Source organism: Haliaeetus leucocephalus, unplaced genomic scaffold (genome assembly GCF_000737465.1).
Source record: "Haliaeetus leucocephalus isolate CR32 unplaced genomic scaffold, Haliaeetus_leucocephalus-4.0 Scaffold932, whole genome shotgun sequence".
Taxonomy (NCBI): Eukaryota; Metazoa; Chordata; class Aves; order Accipitriformes; family Accipitridae; genus Haliaeetus; species Haliaeetus leucocephalus.
The window spans coordinates 11,936,925-11,959,003 of NW_010973368.1; the positions used below are offsets into that span (position 1 = coordinate 11,936,925).

The 22,079-nt window shown below is 36.8% G+C and overlaps 1 protein-coding gene across 3 annotated transcripts in view; it reads left to right on the plus strand.

Moving 5' to 3' along the window:
• GOLGA5 (golgin A5) overlaps positions 1-18,671 on the plus strand; it is a 19,314-nt gene extending 643 nt beyond the window's left edge. For all 3 annotated transcript variants that reach the window (XM_010583865.1, XM_010583866.1, XM_010583864.1), the window contains exons 2-13: positions 681-1,296; positions 4,130-4,351; positions 5,424-5,643; positions 6,223-6,346; positions 7,196-7,399; positions 8,523-8,693; positions 9,353-9,481; positions 11,438-11,536; positions 13,184-13,409; positions 14,664-14,769; positions 16,062-16,125; positions 17,745-18,671. In XM_010583865.1, coding sequence (XP_010582167.1) covers positions 732-1,296; positions 4,130-4,351; positions 5,424-5,643; positions 6,223-6,346; positions 7,196-7,399; positions 8,523-8,693; positions 9,353-9,481; positions 11,438-11,536; positions 13,184-13,409; positions 14,664-14,769; positions 16,062-16,125; positions 17,745-17,825 — 2,211 coding nt within the window. In that variant the 5' untranslated portion in view covers positions 681-731 and the 3' untranslated portion in view covers positions 17,826-18,671. The remainder of the gene's footprint in view (positions 1-680; positions 1,297-4,129; positions 4,352-5,423; positions 5,644-6,222; positions 6,347-7,195; positions 7,400-8,522; positions 8,694-9,352; positions 9,482-11,437; positions 11,537-13,183; positions 13,410-14,663; positions 14,770-16,061; positions 16,126-17,744) is intronic.
• The last annotated feature ends 3,408 nt before the right edge of the window (positions 18,672-22,079 follow it).

Consider the following 22,079-nt stretch of genomic DNA (forward strand, 5'->3'; position numbering starts at 1 on the left):
GGCCACCCTGAGCATCGCCCTCCCGCCCGGCCTCGCCTGCCTCTACGCTTCCCCCTTCCCGCTGTGGGTGTGCTCGGCCAAGGGACCCTCCACAAGCCTGCCCTGGGGTGAAGGAGCCCCTCCCGGGAGCTGGGATAGAGGCACACGTCGCCTGTGTAGTCTCGCAGGCCCTTGGTGCAAGTGAAGGCGTGCCCCTGTCCCTCGTGTCGGTGTCACTGAAGGGACAGCAGGCTGCCAAGTTTGTTGGGGAGAAGGTCCTCTGTCTGACCCAGATTACGAATCTGCAGGCTAAACGTCTAAGGCTTTGTTATCTGTTCCTGTAATAAGCATCTGGCCACTTTTTCCTCCTCCAGCTGAGTTTGGTTTTGTCAGGTGTAAGTAGACTTTATTTTCTAGTATTGTTGCAGATTGGCTACCAGGCTGGATGCTCTGTAGCAGGTGCTGATGCCAGAAACAGATATGGTGGTCTGATAGCTAAGCCTTGGTTTTGTCTGTTTTCCTCAGAGACAGGTTTGGTTAATTTCCATCAGTTACCAAAACAGTGAAGTACCAAGTGGGTAGGAGAAAAGTATTCAAATAATTACAGCACTAATAGGTTAACACAACAGTTGTTTAGGTAACCCATACATCTTGCCTTATCAACACCAATCTGATTTGTAATCGTTCTGTGTCTTTTGCAGCACATGGTCCTGAAATTATAATTTTATAAAGTTTACCAAGAGATATCCATCATGTCTTGGCTTGCTGATCTTGCCGGAAAGGCAGAGGATCTACTCAACAGAGTTGATCAAGGAGCTGCATCAGCTCTCAGCAAAAAAGACACAGCAAGCAGTGCAGTTTATGATAATAAGAATTTGGACTCTGCCAATGAACATTCTGAATTGTGCCAGCATACTGGAGAACTGAAATATCAGACATCCTCCAAAGCAGCCTACATCTCCTCAGCAGCTGATAATATTAAACATCAAAAGGTCACAATCCTAGCAGGAACAGCAAATGTTAAACCAGCACGTAGGACATCTTCGGAGGTTGCTTCTCCAGTAGAAGGTGTTTCCACACCCAGAGCTGCCTCACATTTTGTGAGAAGAAAAAAGTCAGCACCTGATGATGAGTTACTATTTGATTTTCTCAACAGTTCGGAGAAAGAGCCTAATGGAAGGATGGACTCTAAAAAAGAGAAGAGCAAGGCACCTGTTCTTCAAAATCACTCTCGGACTTCAAGTGTTAGTTCTGTGTCTACCAGTACACAGAGTGCAAAAACTACTGAAGATAATTCCATCAGGAGCCAAGGCAATGGTAGTTAAATAGTATTGAACCTAGAGATATTTAAAAGCCAAGTATGTCTAGGGTAAGGCTAGGTAATGGTTTTACTGTCACTTCATGAAGCATTTAGTGGTAGTAGTATGTCAGATATGTGGAGTACAGCAGGGTCTTTAACATTTTTTAATCACTGGGATAACCTTAGATACCTTGCTAATTTGACAAGCTGCATAATTAATACCTAAATCTTTTGTGTTATTGATCTACCTCATTTCTACTGCTTGCCTTGACCTCCCTGAGCTATGACCTAACCTTGCATCAGGCCCCATACATCACCACTTAGCACAGGTGCTGCTGCATTTGCTGAGATCACTCAGGGGCCCTTACCTGTTGTTGCCACGTAGGAGAGTGAGTCACTTTCGCCAGCTGGTAGATGGTGTTGGCTGTTGCCCAATGCACCACGTGAAGTGATGTGAGGTTTTTTCTGTTCCACCATGGAAGTAAGCTGTCAGACTTGCCTGCCGTGCATAGTGGGAAGTTGGGTGTGGATAAGCTGTTGTAGGGCTACAGGCCTGAGAGAGCTAGATAGATAAAGCCTTTGGGTTTGCCAGAAGTAGTTATTTATTTACTGCAGTCTAAATCCAGACACCTGGCAGAGCCTCCAGGCCAGATGGTCAAAAGTTGGGGCTATTCTTAATGCAAAGGACATTGTGGCTGGGAAGTGTCAGGAACTTGTTTTCTCTATCAGACTGTCCAGTCTATACTCGGTCTTTGCTGTTGCTGTGCTACTTTGCTGTTGTTTATTCTATAAAATCGAAGCAAATAGTTATATTATTTTTAATAATGTAGTTAGAATACTTTATTATTTGTTCAGTACTTTGAGCGTATAAAGCATTGTAAATGCCAGGTTTTTACTTACTATGTTAGGTCTGCTGAGAAGTTTCAGACGTAAAAAGGGATCATTTCCAAAGATGTCAATATTTTTGTATTTCTGGGTCTGTAACTTTTCAATAAGGTTTACTACTACTGCTAATTCAAATATTTTAGACCTTGCTATATGGCCTTGCTGATTGTTGCTTAAGGAACGTATTTATTTTGCTTGGTGTGGCCTGTTGAATTTTCTTCTGAGGGTTTTTGAGTGGAGTTTGCATTGTCGAGCTGCCAAATGAGGAAGCACACAATTACAACGTAGAGTTTGAGCACGCTGGTTTCAAAGTTGATTGTACAGATATATCTGTGTCATTTAAATGTTCTGTATAGCATCTGTTGAAGTAGCTTATCATACATTAGCTGTAGACAAAAACAATTAACGTTATACTTTGTACATTGCCATGGATATAATCTAATCTGTGCTATGAATGGCTAATTTCTTGCTTCGTTAGCTTCATTAATCTGTTGAGTTTTCCAGACAAAGGAATGAGGATAAATTGTCTGATAATTTGGAAACTGTGTAAATGAATCAAAAAGAAGGAAATGACAATTCTTAGAACCATTTAAATAGGAAAGGGGTTTGAGAAAATGTGGAAGAAATCTTATGGTCACTGCTGCTACTTGTTGGTGTGGTGGCGTTCAGAATTAAGTCTGCCCCAGCTCCTTTGGCTCTGGGTGATAGGGGCTGTTGCAATCGTAACAAGGAAGGTGGAGCAGGTTGGTTGGTGATTGCAAGATGAAGTAAATAACGTGACAGCTAAACCGTAGTCTTGCTTGAAATTAGTTGCAGTCTGTCCCCCTGGATTTTCAGCAGTTACTCGTCTGGGATGTACTAAATTCAGAAGTAATATTTTTGGATTGCCTGCTTGTTTGCTTATTGCATGCTATGTTGTTTTATCTTAATACTGCTGCCAGTCTTCCAACTATCTGCACGCTGGAATCAAGACTGTTACAGTGGATGTATCAATTTCACAGCATTAATCCAGATGCTCTCTGTGTGTTCGTGCATGATGGAGAAAGGCTGTTGGTTCCTTCTTCCGTGCAAGGGACTGTTGTTCAGACTACTGGCAGGAGTTCCCTTACTGTTCTTACTGAGGTTCTAAGATTTTAAAAAAAAGAAAAATAAAAATCTGTATTTTGGTTTCCATAATCTAGAGAATTACAGTTTGTATTGGCAGAAAGCTTTTAACAGTTTGACAGAGTATGCCTACCTTATATTTTTTCATTAGAGAAAGGAAAGATCACACTTCCACTTCAAATCACTGCAACTCAATTTCTCAGAGTAAAAGTGCTTTTTTAAGAAATATTTTGAATTATTACTGCAGAATTATCAGTTAGATGATGCTTTGACTGAAATTATTCTTCAGATGCTTTTTTACTTAAAGATAACTAAAATGTAGCTATGTGGTTGAGTTACATATCTAGGTTTGGTATCAAAATGACTAAGTATAGTCATCTGAACAGATTTTTTTAAAAATAGAACACAGCCTCAAAATCAAAATCTTAATGGAAAACCAGAATGAACTTCTACTAAAAATTCCGCTAGTTAGTTGCTATGTATATTTAATCTCTTATGTTACTCTCTCAGCTTCTGAAGACATCTTTGGGCAGCACAGTCATAAAAAAGTATTAATGTTTTGAAATCCTAAGTTTGACATTAATGCAATAAGAAATTTTATGACTTCCATGTCTTGTCTTGCAGGATTAACAAAAATGCTGCATGATGCATGTATACTGTATAATAGTCCTATTTTGTGCAAGTCCCTTGGGAGAAGCAGCTCCATATTCTATTTCAATATAAGCTATTTTGATGGGGATTTTATTTTTTTTTATTTTTATATTATGCATTTAACCACTGATGCAGAACATGGTATTACAATTTATGTGAAGGCAACTGACAAATACATACATTAGTTCTAACTTGCATCTCTCTGTACAGAAACTCCAGACAGTTCAGATTCTGGACTGGGAGCACAAGGGGATGGTGTGAAGGATTCATCACTAAGTGCAGTAACTAATCCTAGCCTTTCAGCTAATGATGATTTCAAATCACATGAGCTATCCAATCTTCGCCTGGAGAATCAGCTGCTGCGTAATGAAGTTCAATCTTTAAATCAGGAAATGGCTTCATTAATTCAGAGGTCCAAAGAAACACAAGAAGGTACTGTGGTTTGGAAACTAAATTGTAACATATCACTAAAATGCTAGTGAACTAGAAAACAATGCTGTTTCTATGTTAGTGTTTTGTACTTATAATAAAATCTTTCAGTTAAATTTGCATGTATGACTTACCAAGCAAAATGATTCGTGGTTTCGGTATAGTGAGCTGGGAGAAACTAAGAGGCTCATGCAACTACAAAGGTAACACAAACATTGATCAAAATGATGTGATCAATTTAGTTCCAAAACTTACATCTTATTAAAATGGTTTTAGCAAATGTTAACAGTATTAAAATATTTTTCCTGCTTTTTAAAGGCCATTGCAAGATACTTAATTTTTAGATGAGTAAATTCCTTATAATACTTCAAAATCTGACTGCTTTCTGGCTGTAGACTATAATCTCTGATGCCTAGAAGCTGATAGTAAAAATGTAAAATTTAGTATTTTTGTATTACTTCATTAGCTTTTTCAAAGCCAAATAAAATGGCAAATATAAAAAATGTGAATATAAAAACACTAAAATGATAAAACGTAGAGCAAACTGCTGCTGTTAGGCATACAACTGAAGGACCACATATTTTTTGAAGTAACCATATGAGCCAGAGAATTATAATTTCCATTGAATCTTAATATGTGATTTTTGATTAAAAGCCTCAGTAAGTATTCAGGCATTATTTCAACACTGGTGTATTTTTCTACTGTTTTTTAGGTTGAGCTTATTGTCACATTGAGTTGAACTAGGTGCTTTAATGCAGAGGTTTCCAAAGGCTTGCTTGCACAGGGCTATTTAACAGTAGGCCATTGCAAGGGGTGGGCCAGGTAAAATTTGTCAACTGCAGTGTGGCATAGAATAAAATGCCTGTTTTGAGATTACCTGCAACATTTTATGGGTTGTGCTCTGACAGCCAGTCTGGCATGTGTTACTTCTTGGTAGCTCGTAAAGTTTCAGCGTTAGTTCAGCTTGGTTGTATTTAATTTCTTTCTTTAAGAAATGTGATGTATGCATCCTAACCATTTACATGACCTTGCAATACCTACTTTTATAAACACAAAGAATCTTCTTATTTTGTAGAATTGAACAAATCCCGGGAAAGAGTCGAGAAGTGGAATGTTGACCATTCAAAGAGTGACAGGATGGTTAGAGAACTTCGAGCTCGAGTTGATGATCTGACAGAAGCTGTTGGTGCTAAGGATTCACAGCTAGCTGTGCTGAAAGTACGGTTGCAAGAAGCTGATCAGCTCTTAAGTTCTCGGACAGAAGCTTTGGAAGCATTGCAGAGTGAAAAATCACGGTACTTCATAATTTCATACTTTGTAATTCTGCAAATAGTAATAGGTTTGACAATTCAAGTTAAATAATTTAGTGTCTTTAAGAATAAAAATGAATAAACTAATGGGGAAAGGGATTGTATCAAGATTTTAAATATGAGGATTAAAGTTTGCTCTGAGCCTGCTGTATCATAGCTGGCAGTGGGAACAGGGCAAATGAATATTAAATAGGGGCAATTGTCACCTGATTATTGAAATTCACTTTGTATAAAGTATTTATGTTTGTATCAGAGGCCTGAAGCTGAAGATCTCAAGAAAAATGTTTTTGTATTGAAAAATACACTTGCTTATCTACAAATATGAAGATTTTACTGACTTACCTCAGTGCTGGGATATGAATCGGCAATTGGATACTCCAGAATATAGGTCAGGGAGGAGATGCATGAGTCATTAACTCCAGGCCTCGCACCTGTAGCCAGCCATATTCAATAATTTACTGGGTAAATTTTCAAAGCTGGTCTGAAACCCAGGTAGTCATATTTCTACCTGAAAACCACAGTAGATTTCTTCTTTTTCAATTAATGTGTATATCGCTCTTTCAGGATAATACAAGACCACAGTGAAGGGAGCAGTTTGCAAAATCAAGCCCTTCAAACTCTGCAAGAGAGGCTGCGTGATGCAGACTCCGCACTCAAGCGAGAACAAGAAAGTTACAAACAAATGCAGGTTAGACATGAGGAGTAAGGAAGAGTGTCAGACTGTGCTTTTAAAATCAAATCTGTGAGGTTCCAACTGCTCTCTCTTCCCATTGACTTCAGTTCCTGTTTAGGGTACTAAGGGCTTGGAAGGATGTGCTGTCTGCTGCACTAAGTATCCTTGTGATGCTAGTTTACTTCTTATATGTTATTTTGAAAGCTTTGTGATTAAAAGGTTTTGACAATTAATGCTGACAATTTTTACTGTTTTTTTCATGCTAACTTTAATGTTAAAACACATTTTAAAACTAAATCACTAATCAATTTAATTTTCCATGCTATGTTGTTACACAAAAAATTCTTATACAATTTTAATATGTAATCTTAAACATACTAAGCTGGACAATCACTTCTGTGGTAAAGATGGAGTACATCATTGCTAGAGACAGCTTTCCACACTTAGTTTGGCCTTTCTTACATATAATAGCATCTCTGAAAATCTTTATCAGTCTCTCTCTTTTTTTCTTTCTTTCTTTTTTTTTTTTTTTTAAAGTACCTCAAAATATGGCAGATGACATTTGATAATATTTTTTGAGGGGAAAGCTTGCTTTTTGTTTACCAAATAAATGTGAATAATAAGAAGATTGTTATTCCCCCACTATTTCTGGTGAGGGAAAGAAATGCATGTGTTTACTGATATTATTTAGCACTTGCTTAAGCAAGCAGGATTTTTTTCCACATAGCACTAATGCATCTTTAAGTTGGAGGTGGTAGATATGAGGTGTTGTCATGTGTAGTTGCTTTTAAACTTTCTTTTTTCCTTTCTAGGTTAAAGTTGAGACTGTTTAAACACAAAGTATTGTTTCTTTATTGCTTATAGAGTGAGTTTGCGGCTCGTCTAAGTAAAATGGAAGCAGAACGTCAGAACTTGGCGGAAGGGATAACTGTAGCAGAAAGAAGGTATTTAGATGAAAAGAGGCGAGCTGATGAGCTTCAGCAGCAAGTCAAAGTAACTAAAAACCACCTAGAATCTGCAAAACAGGAACTGACAGACTATAAACAGAAAGCTACTCGCATACTCCAAGTAAGCATTTCTGTAAAGAAGTTGTTTGATTTGTACACTTTTTTAAGGTGTTACGCTTCAAATAATCTGTGTTTTTTTCATGTGACCTGTAGTATATTTTGGGACATACCTATAATGATACCTGTACAGAACAGCTGCCAGTCTGCATTTTGTAAATATAAGTTTATAGATTAAATAATCGAAATGGAAGTTCAGGTCCTGAACTTAAAGAAAAATCCAACTGAACCATTGCATCCAAGAGTCTGATCTTAGGTAGATAGATAGATGTAACCTACAATTTGTTCCACACCCAGTATTCTTGAGTCAAGAATGTTGCGCTGTTGCTCCCTTCTGCTTGAGGCTGAAGCATAGCATATAATGGATACTTATGTGTAAACCAAAGAAAATATTTTTTTTATATATTCTGAAAGGTTGCATGTGATCAACATTACACGAACAATGGCAAAATCAGGTATTTTGTGCAGAGTTCTATACTACTTAAGGTGTCAAAGATACCAAGTCCAAATGTGGTCAGTTTGAGTCTTGTTTATCAAAGTTAGCAAAATGTTGAAGGTCTCTGTTTAGAATAATTAATTTAGTCTGATATCCAAGGACAGGTTTTAAATAGTCTTGATAAATAAGAAAAAGCATGAGATCAGAAGTTGATGTCGAGCTAACATTAGGCTGACTCTGAATTAAAGTGGTTCATCCTCTTTCCCAGAAGAGTTATTGCTGTATTTGGTTCTTGTTTGGCTTTGTTGGCAGGAGAAGGGATGGACTGAAAGGGGGTCAGTTTTGTCTTTAGTGTCTGTCTGCTCTCTTATGGTAGCTGGAAAGCCAAAATTGTTATCCATGACATATTTAACATTCCAGGCACTTCTAAAGAGAAAAGCTGTACTCTTCCTCAGATAACCCAGGCTTTCAGTAAATCCAGTTTCATGGCATACAGGAAGTCAGAAATTATGAGTAGGGAAGCATTTTCATTTTACAATGTGTAGGGTCATTATTAACTTGGGTAAAAGAACAGATAAAGCAGTTCTACTGTACATCTACATTTGAATTTTAGAGCAAAGTCGTTTTGGCATATTCTAGTTGAGGACTTGTTAAATACTGCTATAAATAATATATTGATCTATTATTTCAGTCTAAAGAAAAGTTGATAAACAGCTTAAAAGAAGGCTCTGGTATTGAAGGCTTGGATAGCAATACTGCAAGCACAATGGAACTAGAAGAACTGAGACATGAGCGAGACACTCAGAGAGAAGAAATACAAAAACTAATGGGGCAAATACAACAGATGAGAACAGAGCTGCAGGTAGCTATGATTATGTACACATGTATTTGTAGTTACCCATGCACAAAGGACTGTTTTCTTGTAGAGTTTAGGGCTGTTGCTTCTAGTGTTTATTTGACCTAGCATTAAAATAAGCCAACTTTTGCTCAAGGTGAGACGAGTGCTTATGATACCCAATTTCTTTCCATGTTCTCTCTCACCACTTCAGGTCATGGTGGGAGGAATACTATAGATACCGCTTCTCTCTTCCTGCACTACTGTGTGCTCCTTTTGAGTGAAGCATTTCTTTCCAAACAAGCGTGGTGATGTCTGTAGAGATCACCTATATCCTTTTCTGCAAGGGCTACTAGTCCTTGAAGCAACTGTAATCAGAGTCGTTTGCTGGCATAATTGGCTCAACCCAGCAGTTGCACGCAAGCCTACTCTACAGAGTTTTAGCCTGTAGAGAGTAGAAAGGAAAAAGTGGAGGCTTTTCATGTTCCCAAAATGCATTTATTTTATTACTGTATTAGTAAAAATATTCTGTATAAAATGACCAAATGTCATTTATTCAATACACCCTCACCTTCATTTTTCCTTTGAAGCAATATTGCAGATACAACTTTTTTTTGCTGTTACGTATGACAGATTACAGTATTGTTTGAATGTTAGTGAAACAGTAACATTTCTGTACACTTCAGGATATGGAGACTCAGCAGGTAAGTGAAGCTGAGTCGGTGAGAGAGCAGCTTCAAGACCTACAAGAGCAGATAGCAGCACATAAAATGGCCAGGCAAGAGGCAGAAGCTGAACTAGAACGACAAAAACAGGTAAAGAATCCTTGAAAGCTGATAGAACTTATTTTAGGCCTTGTGTGGTGTCATTAGTACAGCGTTTGGCTTAATAAGAGAGTAGCTTATACAGTATTTGGGTTATATTTTGTCTGCTATTTCAAAGAAATCCCCAAAAGCTTAATGAATGTCAGTAGGCCAAATGAAGTGCAGCTGGTACTAAGCAATGGACAGGGCCTTCTGGAAACTCCTGAGAAACAGAGATCTCGCTGATATATTAAAGAATAAACTTGACCCTAGGGAGTGCACAAAATTAATCATGATCTTAAATTTTATTCAGCAGGGAAACAAACAAACAACAGGGATATAGTAACATTTGTAACAGTTACTTATATCAAGAACATAAAATACTAAAAATGGTTACTGTGCAACTTCCTGTGCCCAATTACTACATAAGATTTAGCTCATAAGACAATGGTTTTTTAGTACCAATTAATAGATTTTTTTAATCCACTTGTTACTCAGTTCTGAATCTAAATGTTGTTACTTCCCAACTTCTCTAAAAGACAAACTGCTGATAAAATTATATTAATGAATTTTGTCAGTTTGTGTCATCTTTTTAAGCAAACTCCCCCTTGATTTAAGCAGTTCTGTGCTGAAAATAGGGAAAAAAAGGCAAACTCATATTTCATGTGAACAAACTTATTATTCAGTAGAAATCAGACAAATGCTTTGCACCCTATTAAAAAATTTCTCTGTAAGAAAAAGTTCATGTAAAGAGAATTAATAATGAGGAAAGCAGAAGGGTACCTGTATCTGCTAGGAACAATTTATCTTTTAGGATTATCTGTCCTTCTAGAAATTACATTTTAATGAGATGCTAGCAGCTTGAACTAATTAAAAGGCAGAAGTCGAGGTCTGCTCTTGATGGATAGCTGATGTTTATTATATCAAAGCAGATGGTAGATTGTATTTTGTTACTTCTGCCATTCTGAGGGGTATATTTTAAGTCAATACTACATATAGAAAAAGTGAGGTGAATTTAAAAAAAAGGCATTATCAGTTATTACAGAAACTGAAATATTCCTTTTGATGATACATATTTACATATGATTTTAAAGTAATTGTGTGTATTAATACTTACTACAATTACAGTCTCTTCTATCTGCGAATTCCTTTATTGCCATAAGGTTTCTGAGACTGAAGAGGGAAAATAAGTAGAGGTGTTGTCTTGTACATCTGATGATTTGAAGGGAGAATAGGATTATCTGTTTTCTGTGGTGGCTGACAGCTGAAGTGATACAGTGATTTGAAGACTGTCTTAATTTAAAAGATAAGCATGACAAGTCTTTATGTCTGAGTTAAAGTAGCTGCTAAATCATGGGAGTGACAAAACTTATGGTTATATTTGCTGTTCACTAAGTTGTCCCTTACTAATATTCTTTCCCCTTTCACCTCTTATGTTAATTTATCCTAAGCTTTAAAGGAAGACCTGCGTCATACAGAATTATAGATAGATATGCCAAGAGTTTTTAAACACTTTTAAAAAATGGTATCTTGTACTGATAGGTTTATTTTAGGAATACAGATTCTGCTCCCCGCCCCCCCGCCCTCAATATTTCCTAATTGTTTAAGTTACATTATTGACACGATTCAAGATAGCAATATAATAAACAGTGAGAGTATAAGGAAGATAAATCATGATCCCAATGAAACTGTGTGACTCTTAATAAACTATTCTAGATTAATATTTATATTACCTTAGTCTCCACAAAAGAATTTGATAAGTCTTGTAGGTTGTGTCTTCATATTCAGCTTGCTTTTTTTTTCTTCCCCATTGTAGCCAAACACTTAACTAAGATTAAATTTCAGTTTATATTTGATTGCATCATATTACCTTCTTGTGTTCTGCTGTGAAACTCTAGATAAGAGAATGTCTCTCAGAATACATATATGTATAAAATATTTTATTTGTGATTGTGATACATTTTATAGGAACTCCATTATACTGAAGAAGAATTATATCGAACAAAGAATACTTTGCAAAGCAGAATAAAAGACAGAGAGGAGGAGATTCAGAAGCTCAGAAATCAGGTACTGTGTGTGTATAGAAAATAACTTTATCACCTTCAATTATGAAAACAGTGATGAGAAATACTAATTTGATTAAACTGTACAAAAGAAATATAAAGGCTCTACTAATGAGTCACAGTGTACTTGCTTTCAATACAGAGTAGAGTTTTGTGCGGAGGGCATACGGGAAGGGAACCGTGAAGTACTAAATAGCCTGATTTATAATTGATTGCGCTTTTGTCTTCAGGGCAGGGGGGAAAATCGACCTGTGTCCCAGCTAGACTTGATGGGGTGGTGCTGGATCAACACTCTTCTTTTTGAAAACTAGAAAAAGTCACTGGCACTTGATTAGGTCATCATGATTTCTGCGAAGATCCTTTTAACTGGGTGTAAGAACATAAGTAACATCCTACAGACCCAGCAATTCATCAAGCCCACAGTTCTATCTTGGACAATGGCAATGGGGCCAGCATGTGAGCCTGGCTGCTTTCTTAACTCCCTTGTACTCACTCAGCAGCAGCAGTTGAATTAAGGATGTTAGTGTTTTAACTCCCTACTAACTGGTTCCACCAGTATGTTTATAGACCTATTTTCCTTGAATCAACCTAATCCCTTTTGGAACCTTCTGATACTTGTCAGCCCCCACAGTCTCCTTGGGCAGCATGAAGGCACAGGCCTCGTTTTAAGTAAATTATCTTAGCATGATGAAAAGTAGCCTATATGTAGAGAAATTGATAGTCTAGAGTCAAGTATGGTCAGCTGTACGGTTATAGTGTTAGAGGATTTGGAAATTGTTGTGTTGTGATAGAAATTTCTCAAACCTGTTGGCAGATGATTCTTCTGGTAATACTGGCTTCAGGACTACCTGTACCTGCCCTGGTGCATTGCATCTAATTTGTATTTTTGATATTTCACTGCCTCTGGTTCCTGCTGATTCTGTTTTTTTCATCATTGAAGCTACATCTTCGTATGATGCTACAAGTGGCTGAGGTCCAAGACTGTAATGAATTGACGAGCTATTGCATATATGGCTAACTTGGAGATTCCCATTTGCTTTAAATATTTTCTGCAAATTAAATTACATGTCCCATGTCTTCATTTGCTGTCCTTGCAGTTTCTATTTGCTAGTACAATCATGTTTTCTGCCTCAGTGCTCCTCAATTCTTCTGCAGCGTATCCTGCATTTTCAACATTTTCATTCAAGCTTTCCTGTAGAATGGCATCAGCTGCTCCCCATTTGTACTGAGTTTTTCCTTCCTCGCTTGAAAACGTTTTACGTACACACTTGTTTTGTGAAGTTGCAAGTATGATAGCCAGACTGGATTATCTTGCTATTGTCATGCCTACCATTTAAACTCAGCTCTGAGGCATAGCATTGATTTTTGTGATCAGTTATGATTGTACAGAAATGTTCATGTGATTAGAGGTGGAAAACATAGGAATATGTTTTTACATAGAGTTTCTTGTGTCATGTAAAATCTTGTTTTAGCAACTGTCGAAATTAAGTGTCTTCCTTATTGTGGTCATTGGTGATCGTTTTGATTGTATTATTCCATAAAAATTCTGCAGTGGGGTAACTTGGAGGGTTCGGATTTTTAGAGTTTTGTAATGCATCAGTTGGTTGGACTTTGAACTTATTCTGGTTTTTTTCTTTGCTTTGTTTTTTAGCTTACGAACAAGGCTCTGAGTAGTAGTAGTCAGACAGAATTAGAAAATCGGCTTCATCAGCTGACAGAAACACTGATTCAGAAGCAAACCATGTTAGAGAGCCTGAGCACAGAGAAAAACTCACTTGTCTATCAACTGGAAAGACTTGAGCAACAGGTGAAGGCTATCCAAGGCGCTAATACTAATGGACCTTCCATTAATATGGCAGGCATTGACGGTGCTGAAGGTAAATAAGGAAATATAATACTTAAAACTCTGTCCTTTCTGCAGTTCAGGCTTTTATATTTCCTGATGCCTTTCTCTGAAAGTCTGAGTTTATAAGGAAAAAAAAAACCCGCTGAAAATACACATGCCAGAGACCTTGTCAATAGCAACCAGTATCATAAAAAATAGATAAGTAGACGCTCCTTTTCATGTGTAAATGACTTTAAATAAACTTAATAAAGCGAATTTAATCATTAATTCTCAATACTATTGGAACAATCATATTTACAAATCCTGTCACAGGTGCAAATAAATCTGTCTTGGTGTTTAAACTGATTGTCAGAAGCAGGATGTAAGTCTTCCCTTGTAAAAAGGGTTTGGGAGGTGAGCAAGAATGGGATACTTCCTTTTGAGAGTTGTTCTGAATTCTGGTTGAAATCAATTTCCTCCTTGCTTTCTGTTTTTCTTGAAAAGCAGCTTAAAATATGGTGGTTCTGCAGAGGTTGGTTTGTCTGTACTGTGTAGCAATCATCCTGTATCTCTAGGAGAATCTCAGCAGTTGATCCCTGGTTTTGAGATGTTAACTTTTCAAATTCAAAGTTTGTAGTTTTGTATATATGGTAAGTAACTTTAAAAGCAATGGACAATTAGTAAGAGGTGTAAAATGACAATCCAGGCTTTTGTTTCTCTGCTTATGAAAGACTTCTAAAGAAATAAGGCAGAACTAGTAAATTTGAAATGTATTTCCTTTTGACTTGTTTTTAAGTAACCTCAGTAAGCTTAAGTTTAGTTGCACAAAGGTAACATCTGAGAATCTTTATTTTAATAAAGTTGATACATAGTAAAAATGTAAATAAAGTAGAAATTTTTGGAATATACAAGTTAGTATCAGAAATGTTGTCTAAGTTTTACTGTATGAGAAATAAAAGTAAATGGAGAAACAGTGACAGTATCAAACCCATCATTTTATACACCTAATAACAGAATTATTATTACATGAGAGAATTGAATATCAAGATGTCCATCTAGTGAACTAAAATAACTTTTAAAAATACACTAAGTTGAAGAAGCATTTGACCTGATTATAAGTTTATCAAGAATACTGCCCTCAAAACACACTCCTCTGCCCTCAGCAAAACAGCACTAACAAATCAGATTCATCACTATTTTTATATTATTTTTATATATCTTTGTACACTATCGATTTGTCTCACTTATGTAACAGCTTAGCTGGTTTTAGACTAATGAGACTTTTTGCCTTTTTCCCTTCAAATAGGTGCTCGTATGCGTAATGTTGCTGTCCTGTTTAGCGACCTGGATACTAACATGGCAGGAATGTATGGGAGAGTTCGCAAAGCTGCCAGTACTATAGATCAGTTTAGGTAAGAGTGTCCTCAGGGAATACATTTTGTAATTGCTGGAATCCATTTGCAGTTTTCAAGTGGCATACCTTCTGTTTTGAATTGCTTTTATGAAGGTAAAAGTAAAAAATAATGAAGCTAAAGTACAGTGTAAATTACTAAATATTGACCTAGTTCACTTGTGCTTTCCTGTGATATTAACATCCTTGGGCTTTTGCAAATTACAGTCAATTGTTTAAACAATGCTCTTGTAGATTTTGATACAAGAGAATCACTAAACTATGTACAAAACTCCCTAACTTTTTCATTACCATCTTCTACTTTTTTCACTTCCAGAGGTTTTCGCTGTGTCTGTGATAAACACTGTAAGAGTGTATTAGTGGGGGAGTGTCATATGTATTCTTTTACTCTTGTTTAGGCATCCTGATGAAGACAAGATTCTGGGTTCTGACCCAGTGCAGCTGTTTTATCTTGCAAGATAATCTATTTGAGAAATTAGTAAACAAAAATCATTCTGGATCCAGCAAAGGACTTTGCTTTGATCCATTTTCTGAGCAGTTAGGTTAATTGCCAATATTGACAACAAAGGTCTGCTCCAAAACTCAAATCAAATACCAATTGAAAACAAAATTAGGTAATACTTTTTAATCCTTTGAAAGCAAGATACCCTGATAGAAAGTCCTTTGTGCTTCCATGGTACTTTAATTACATTGTGAAGAATATCAGGATTTCCATGATTGGGACCTGTTATTTGTGATGTTTTAATACTGAACTTCATTTGGCAGTATCATACTCACTTCAGTATGTGCATGGTTTTTTTTTAACTGAGTTACTGAGTGCACATCTAATGCAGTATGCTTTGTAGCAGTAAACTTGGAAAAACTGTGGTTTTCATTTAATGAAATACAAGAATGGTAGCAATCTATCAGTTTTTTCAAAGGAATCCAAGGTTTTAGTTACTTAAATCTGTTTGAAAGATTCATGAAAGCTCTTCAAGTAACAAAATTTGACAAATATATAGCATATTTGTGAGTTTTAAAATACCTGTACAACTCTTGAGTCTTAGCTCTTTTTCACAAACTCCGAGCCTAGCATTTAACAGAAAAACTTAGGAGAATGTTTTATGGTCTGCATTCTGAATTTTCTCCCTCCATTTAATGTTTGGAATATATGAAGTAAAATTCAAGTTGGAAACAGCCATGTGTATAACATCAGCTGATGTTTATGAGTTTGTGGTGACTGGAATGAGAGGAACAAGAATTCATTGCTCAGTGATAATTTGTGCATTTTGGTTTTATCTTATACTTGTGTAGCATTCGTCTGGGAATCTTTCTAAGGCGGTATCCCATAGCAAGAGTCTTTGTAATCATTTACATGGTGAGTAAGCTTTCTTTAAAGAAGTTTAATGCAAGATTTCTATAGCCAGTTTATATAATACTTCTTAAATTGCAAGATGTTTGATGTTCAAAAGGCTATATAATTTACGACTCAATGTATTTTTTTGTAAAGCAGGCTAAATAGTACTTACATAACAGCATTTTGGAGTCATGTTGCTTGGCAGTTTTCAGTTTTTCCCAGGAATTCTTAGTATAGCAGTCTTAGAGAGGTTTATGTAACTACCATTTAAAAGACTCTGAAAGTAGCCTTTTAGTACTAAAATACAGAGTAATAGTGACCTGTTGCCAAGGTTAACCCACCACACCTGCGTACACTGCTTTTAGGAAAATGACATTTGTTACAGCTTTTTCATATTTGGCACTTTTTGTTCAGTGACTAATAATCACACTTCTCTAGCAGCTGAAAAAGTAGACTTAAACAGGTAGTAGAAAGTTGCTCATCCATACCAGGTGAGATTGTCAGACTTGCAATTGATAAAATTTAGATTCCTTCGTTTTCCACTGGAGGGCAGATGTCTGTCAGTTTAAGTGACCTGTGGTAAGGTAGGTGTGCAGTCTACCCTGCTTGAAAATATTCCACTAGTTGAGCCTTTGAGTCTTTGAAATGAAAAAAAAAAAATGTTGCTTAGGAAGGCATAGTGATTCTTCTGGACAGAGTTTCTGAGAACAGCTGTCACTGTTTCAGGATATAAAGCAGACAGACACACATGAATAAAGGAAATGACAGTTTCCCCCTCCAATTGTTTCTTCCAGCCTATTAGGTACTGGAAAGAACAGGGCTGTTTAATTCCTAACCTCTGTCTCTTCCTGTTCATCACTTAGACTTATCAATATATGAATAAAATGCTTTGTACCAAACACTGAAGACTTCTACCACCTAAGCTGCTATCTGAAGTGAAACTGAATGATGGTTGAATAGGAGCTGTATATTGGGCAGTCAGTGGCAGTTACCCTTTTTCAGCTTGAACCTTGAGTATGACTATTGTAACTTGATTTTTTTTTTTTTTTTAAAGGAAATGTGGCTTATGTATTCTGTCAGTTATCTCCCTTGTTGTGCCCCCAGCAACTTCTATTCTAATTGGATAGTTTCAGCCAAATTTGAATGAGAATTAACATTTCTAAAAAGTTCATAGAAATGCCTCAAATCAGAGCCTGTGGTAAGGAAAGCAGAACTCAGCTGTTTTTACGCAGTCTGGTATCAGCTAGTTGGCGCAGGAGTAGTGGCTTACCAGTCATTCACGGCAGATCACATAATGTACTGGCTGGGGGCTCAATATCAGGGAGAACAGCTGGAGTTACTGGGGCATGGGGGGAAAGAGAAGCCAGAGGACATAAATCTGTAGGAAACCAGGCTGCTTTAGTTTTGCTGTTTGTGTAAAATCTTTAGTTTTCTGCAAATGGTTTCTGCAGAATCTGACTAGGCATTTCATTGTGCAAATAATTCTTTTTTTTAGGAGTATCTGAATAATATGAAAAATATTTAATCAAAATATTTCTCAAAACTAGGTTTTATTAGCTGTCATTGAGAGCTCTCATATTTACTGCTGTGAACGATGATTGTCAGTGCTGATAAGTTAATTCTTTCTTTTCTTTTCTCAGGCGTTGCTTCATCTCTGGGTCATGATTGTTCTGCTTACCTACACCCCAGAAATGCATCATGACAGTCCCAGTGGCAGATAGACTGAGACAGGACCATATGCTGTGCTAATGTAATTCAGACTGGCAGTGACTTTAGAATAATGAGTCCTGAAATATCAGCAAACTTTTCTTCATGGTTTTTAGGAAGAACGAAAACCATCATGCCTGATTTATCACTACTTTTCAAATACATGTATAATACTGTGTAGCTTTTTCAATTTACCTAAAGGAGTGTCACCTTCCTGGAGAAATAAAGCTAATAAGTTAAGCTATGGTTAGCCTTTACATTTTACATAGACCTTCTGGTGGTTAATGTGAAAGATAAGGGTTGCACCTACACAGAAATGCAAGGATTTCTGAAATTACAGATATATATGATGCAAACTATTTTAGATCATACTGGATGTGGACTATGGTCAGGTAATAAACTGTACTTAGCAATTTAAATAAACTTTATTCTTTCTGGTTTCTTTCAGTCTGCTTTTGCACTTCTGTTTTAAAATTTGTAAATAATAGGCTTTTCCTTAACATGTTAAACTGAAAAAAGGACAATGGATTGGTGCAATATCTTTTTGTAAATAAGTTTAAAAATAAAATATTATGCATTCTTCTTAGCTTTGTATTTCTAGTACAATAGAAGTATCTTCCCTATCAGCTGAATAGTGGCACTGCCTGTTTAAGGGCTGGTATTTTAGCTTTATTACAGAGAGGTGGTTTTGAGAAAGAAGGTTCAAACTCTTTAGAAATAATGGTGTTTCCTTTTGCACTTGAAATTTATATATTTTAACTGCATTTTCTTATACCTCTCATTACTATGTGTCTTAATCAGATCTTATATTCATCAAAATACTTATTTTCTAAAGCTTTGGGTACTTAATTAAAACTATTTCTATACAAAATCTATCAAAACATCAAAGATTTCTCATGTCTAAACACTTACCAAATATACTAATAAACAAACCTCATCAAATATTTATTGTAAACCCCATAATACCAAACCTACTGTAATAGTTCTATTGTTAGACCGTGGCATTCTGTAATTATAAATTCTCGGTACATAATAATACAAGGTGACTTTCTTTCCCTAAGAAATTTCTTGTTTTCTTGAGTGGTGCTCAAAGCTGAGTAATGAAAAGATGACTACAAGCAGTTTGTCACTCCTGCTCTTCAGAATATGGTTCAGTTTTCATGTGACTTGAACACACTAAGCATTAGGTCCTGTGCATGAAGTCTGTCATGCTAACTCCTGTGGAAATGTTACAGTAGACGAATGACTGTATTGCTGCTCTGATTCAGATCTTGCAGAGAAAACTGAAATGTTTTGATGAACTAAGTAATAAAAGAGAGCATTTTCTGTAAGCTGTGTCCCTGCCCTCTGTCACATTTGCTTCACTTTGCCTAATTCCTGTTGCCTGTTTTCTTTTCAATTCTGATATTAAAGGCACTTTTGAACCTTGTGAAGAGTTTGATTGCTACAGAAGGAGATTAGGTAAGGTCCTTTTTACAATCTTTTTCTATACACATGCGGTTTTTTTTCATTTAAAACCTCTAAACCACTGAATCTTTGGATATTCCAGTATATTGTGACAATTTGGGGGGAACATTCTTAGTGGTATAAATCTCTTACAGCTTTGCTGACATCATACTAACTGCACATCTATTCTTCCTTCCTTTTCCATACAGTTTTCTCTTTTTTGTTCCTTTTTTTTTTTATAATACTTTTTATAAAGATCACCTCTTGGAATCCACAGATGCCTTTTTTTTTTTTTTTTTTTGTAACTTACTAAAGCCACTACACTGCTTCTAGAACCCTTTATCATAGATTAGTATTCTTTTCCTCAGTTCTTCCAGATTTTATGCTAAAAATTTTACGGGGGTGAGCACTGGAAGATTCCTGCTGACTTCAGCCTTTGAACTAGGCTCTTGTATTCCAGTGTCAGTTTGGGTTTATGTAGTGTTGACCCCTGTGATGTCTTAAGAGTTGAGAATAATGTCTTTAGTGCAGGGCACTTGAGTGGCATCAGCCTTGTGTTCTTGACCTCTGTGTGTGTTGCTAAGATGTTTCTGTTTTTATTCCTCATCCATGAAATTATGTATAACATACTTTTCTTGTTGCAACTTCAGTTCCCATCTTTACCATCTATTAATTTTCCTTTTTTTTTTTAAATACTTGTAAAAGAAGGGCACAGCTGTTTGAGTACCTGATAGTATTCTGATTTTAAAAAGGTGTGATGTTAACCAAACTGTGAATCCGTTTGTTTTCATGTAGTAAAAAACCTGGAAGTAGGCAGCTTATAGTTGCAATTCCTTGCCAGATAAAGGGCTGTTCAGTGTGGAGAGTAGTAACATGGGATGAGGAAACAAATGCTACTGTGCCACTAAAGGCTATACTACAATTTATGTAAGCACCTTTAAAGCTCTCTTTAAAGCATAGAAGAGTATGATAAAGCCATTATTATGGTGTTATACTGTTTCAGAGCTACACAAGAAATACAAAGAACTACTCCTTAAAGCATTTGTTTAAGCACATTGGATTTTTGCCCCTGTAATTAATTTTAATAAGCTGCACATGAAGCAGTGCAAGAACACACAAGACCATGTGATGCAGTCTATCTGAATATTAATCTCAAATTTTGAGTTAAATGGTAAGATATACTTCCTGCCTCCAATTAGCAATGTTGTTCTCCAATGTCATCTGTATAGATTTGTGAAGTGTGCCACAGCTATGGGTCAAAGGTGACATAAGGACACCATTTCAACAAGCAGCTCCTAATGGTGTCAGGAGGTTGCCTTACTGAACAGATGGCTTTGGAGTGAACAAGAAGCTTCTGTTAGCCTCTGTCTTAAGTGGTGGGAGCACATTGCAAGGGCCAAGTCTGTTTTTGAGGGACTATCGTTGTACTGGGCAGTTAAACTACCCCGACTTCAGAGACCAGCATAGCAATTTAGGGGTTTTAAAAATATTTTACAAATGCTGAGCCTATCTTTCCATGCTCTGCAGCCTAGCACCAGAAATAAATAGCCATCATAACTCACAGAAAATAGGAATCTGTGTCTCCCAGCTGCCGTATCTCACTGCCTTGAGAGCACAATAGGCTATTGTGTGGCAGAAGAAAAGTCCTTTTTCATTTCCTTCCTTCTAGGACTGAAACTGCTCCAGGTACCAAGCATACACCTTGAAAGAGTCAAAAAGATGTAAAAAGAGGAAGAGAGGGTTGATAGGGAGCATCAGGTTACTTATTTATATTTATTTTCCTCCTCCCCATTTGCGCTCAGTTTCCATGCTATGGTCAGAAGGACAGAGTGCATCATGCCACCTTTCTGGAAGGGGGTGAGAAGAGATGTCCCCTCTGGGATGGCTGGCAGACCACAGGTGAGGGTGGGAGCTGCTCAAGCAGAGGAGGCTGCAGAGGGAGGTGGGGATGAGTAGTGAGAGCAAGACTACTCTTTATCTGATATTTTGCAGCCTAGAAAAGGCCTATTTCTTTCAGACTCTGGTCATTCTGGTACATGTTCAATTAGGTAGATGTACTTGTTGCCAGATTTGGGTTTCTGCAAAAGAGGGCTTTGCATGAATACTCACAAGCCCTCGTGTGACAACAAACTCCTCTTTGCCACCTTGGTTTGCTGATATCTGATCTCTCTGCTTTTTTTGCTGTGCTAGGTCAGCCATATGTATACCAAGACCCAAGGAAGTGATTTTATTGCTTGATTGCAGATAACATTAACAAGGGGGAAATCAGACTTGCACGGTAATTAATTTACTAATTTCTCATCAGTATAGATGAGACAGATGTTGCTTTACCACAGAGAATTGATTTCTTTACTTCCCTTCTCCTTTGCTGACTGACTGGAGTCTGGTTTTAAGATTTGCTGTGAATATGTTGCTAGGTATTTAGCCATGAAACTGTAAGGCAATTTTTATGAATAATACAGAGAATTCATTAGAATTTCAATTGCTTTCCTCTGTATGTTACCCTACAGCTTGAGTTTAGAAAGCTTGACTTGGAAACAGGCAGACAGATGCCAGCAAATCAGGAATTATGAGATGAATAGTAGCTCCCCAAATTATTTGCATTATTCTAACAGGCATCCATGTGCATGCACTCATATAAATAATCCTTTTAGATATATAGTTTCCTTTCAGATATGCACTCATTAATTTAATCTCTACCTTATGGTACCCAATGTTGGGCTGCTGGCAGAACCAGACCCCACCATTGAATTCCACAAATAGTGGAATAATCTTCCAAGCTCTCCCTACCTAACGTTGCTTCCTGCCAATATCGTTTGAAT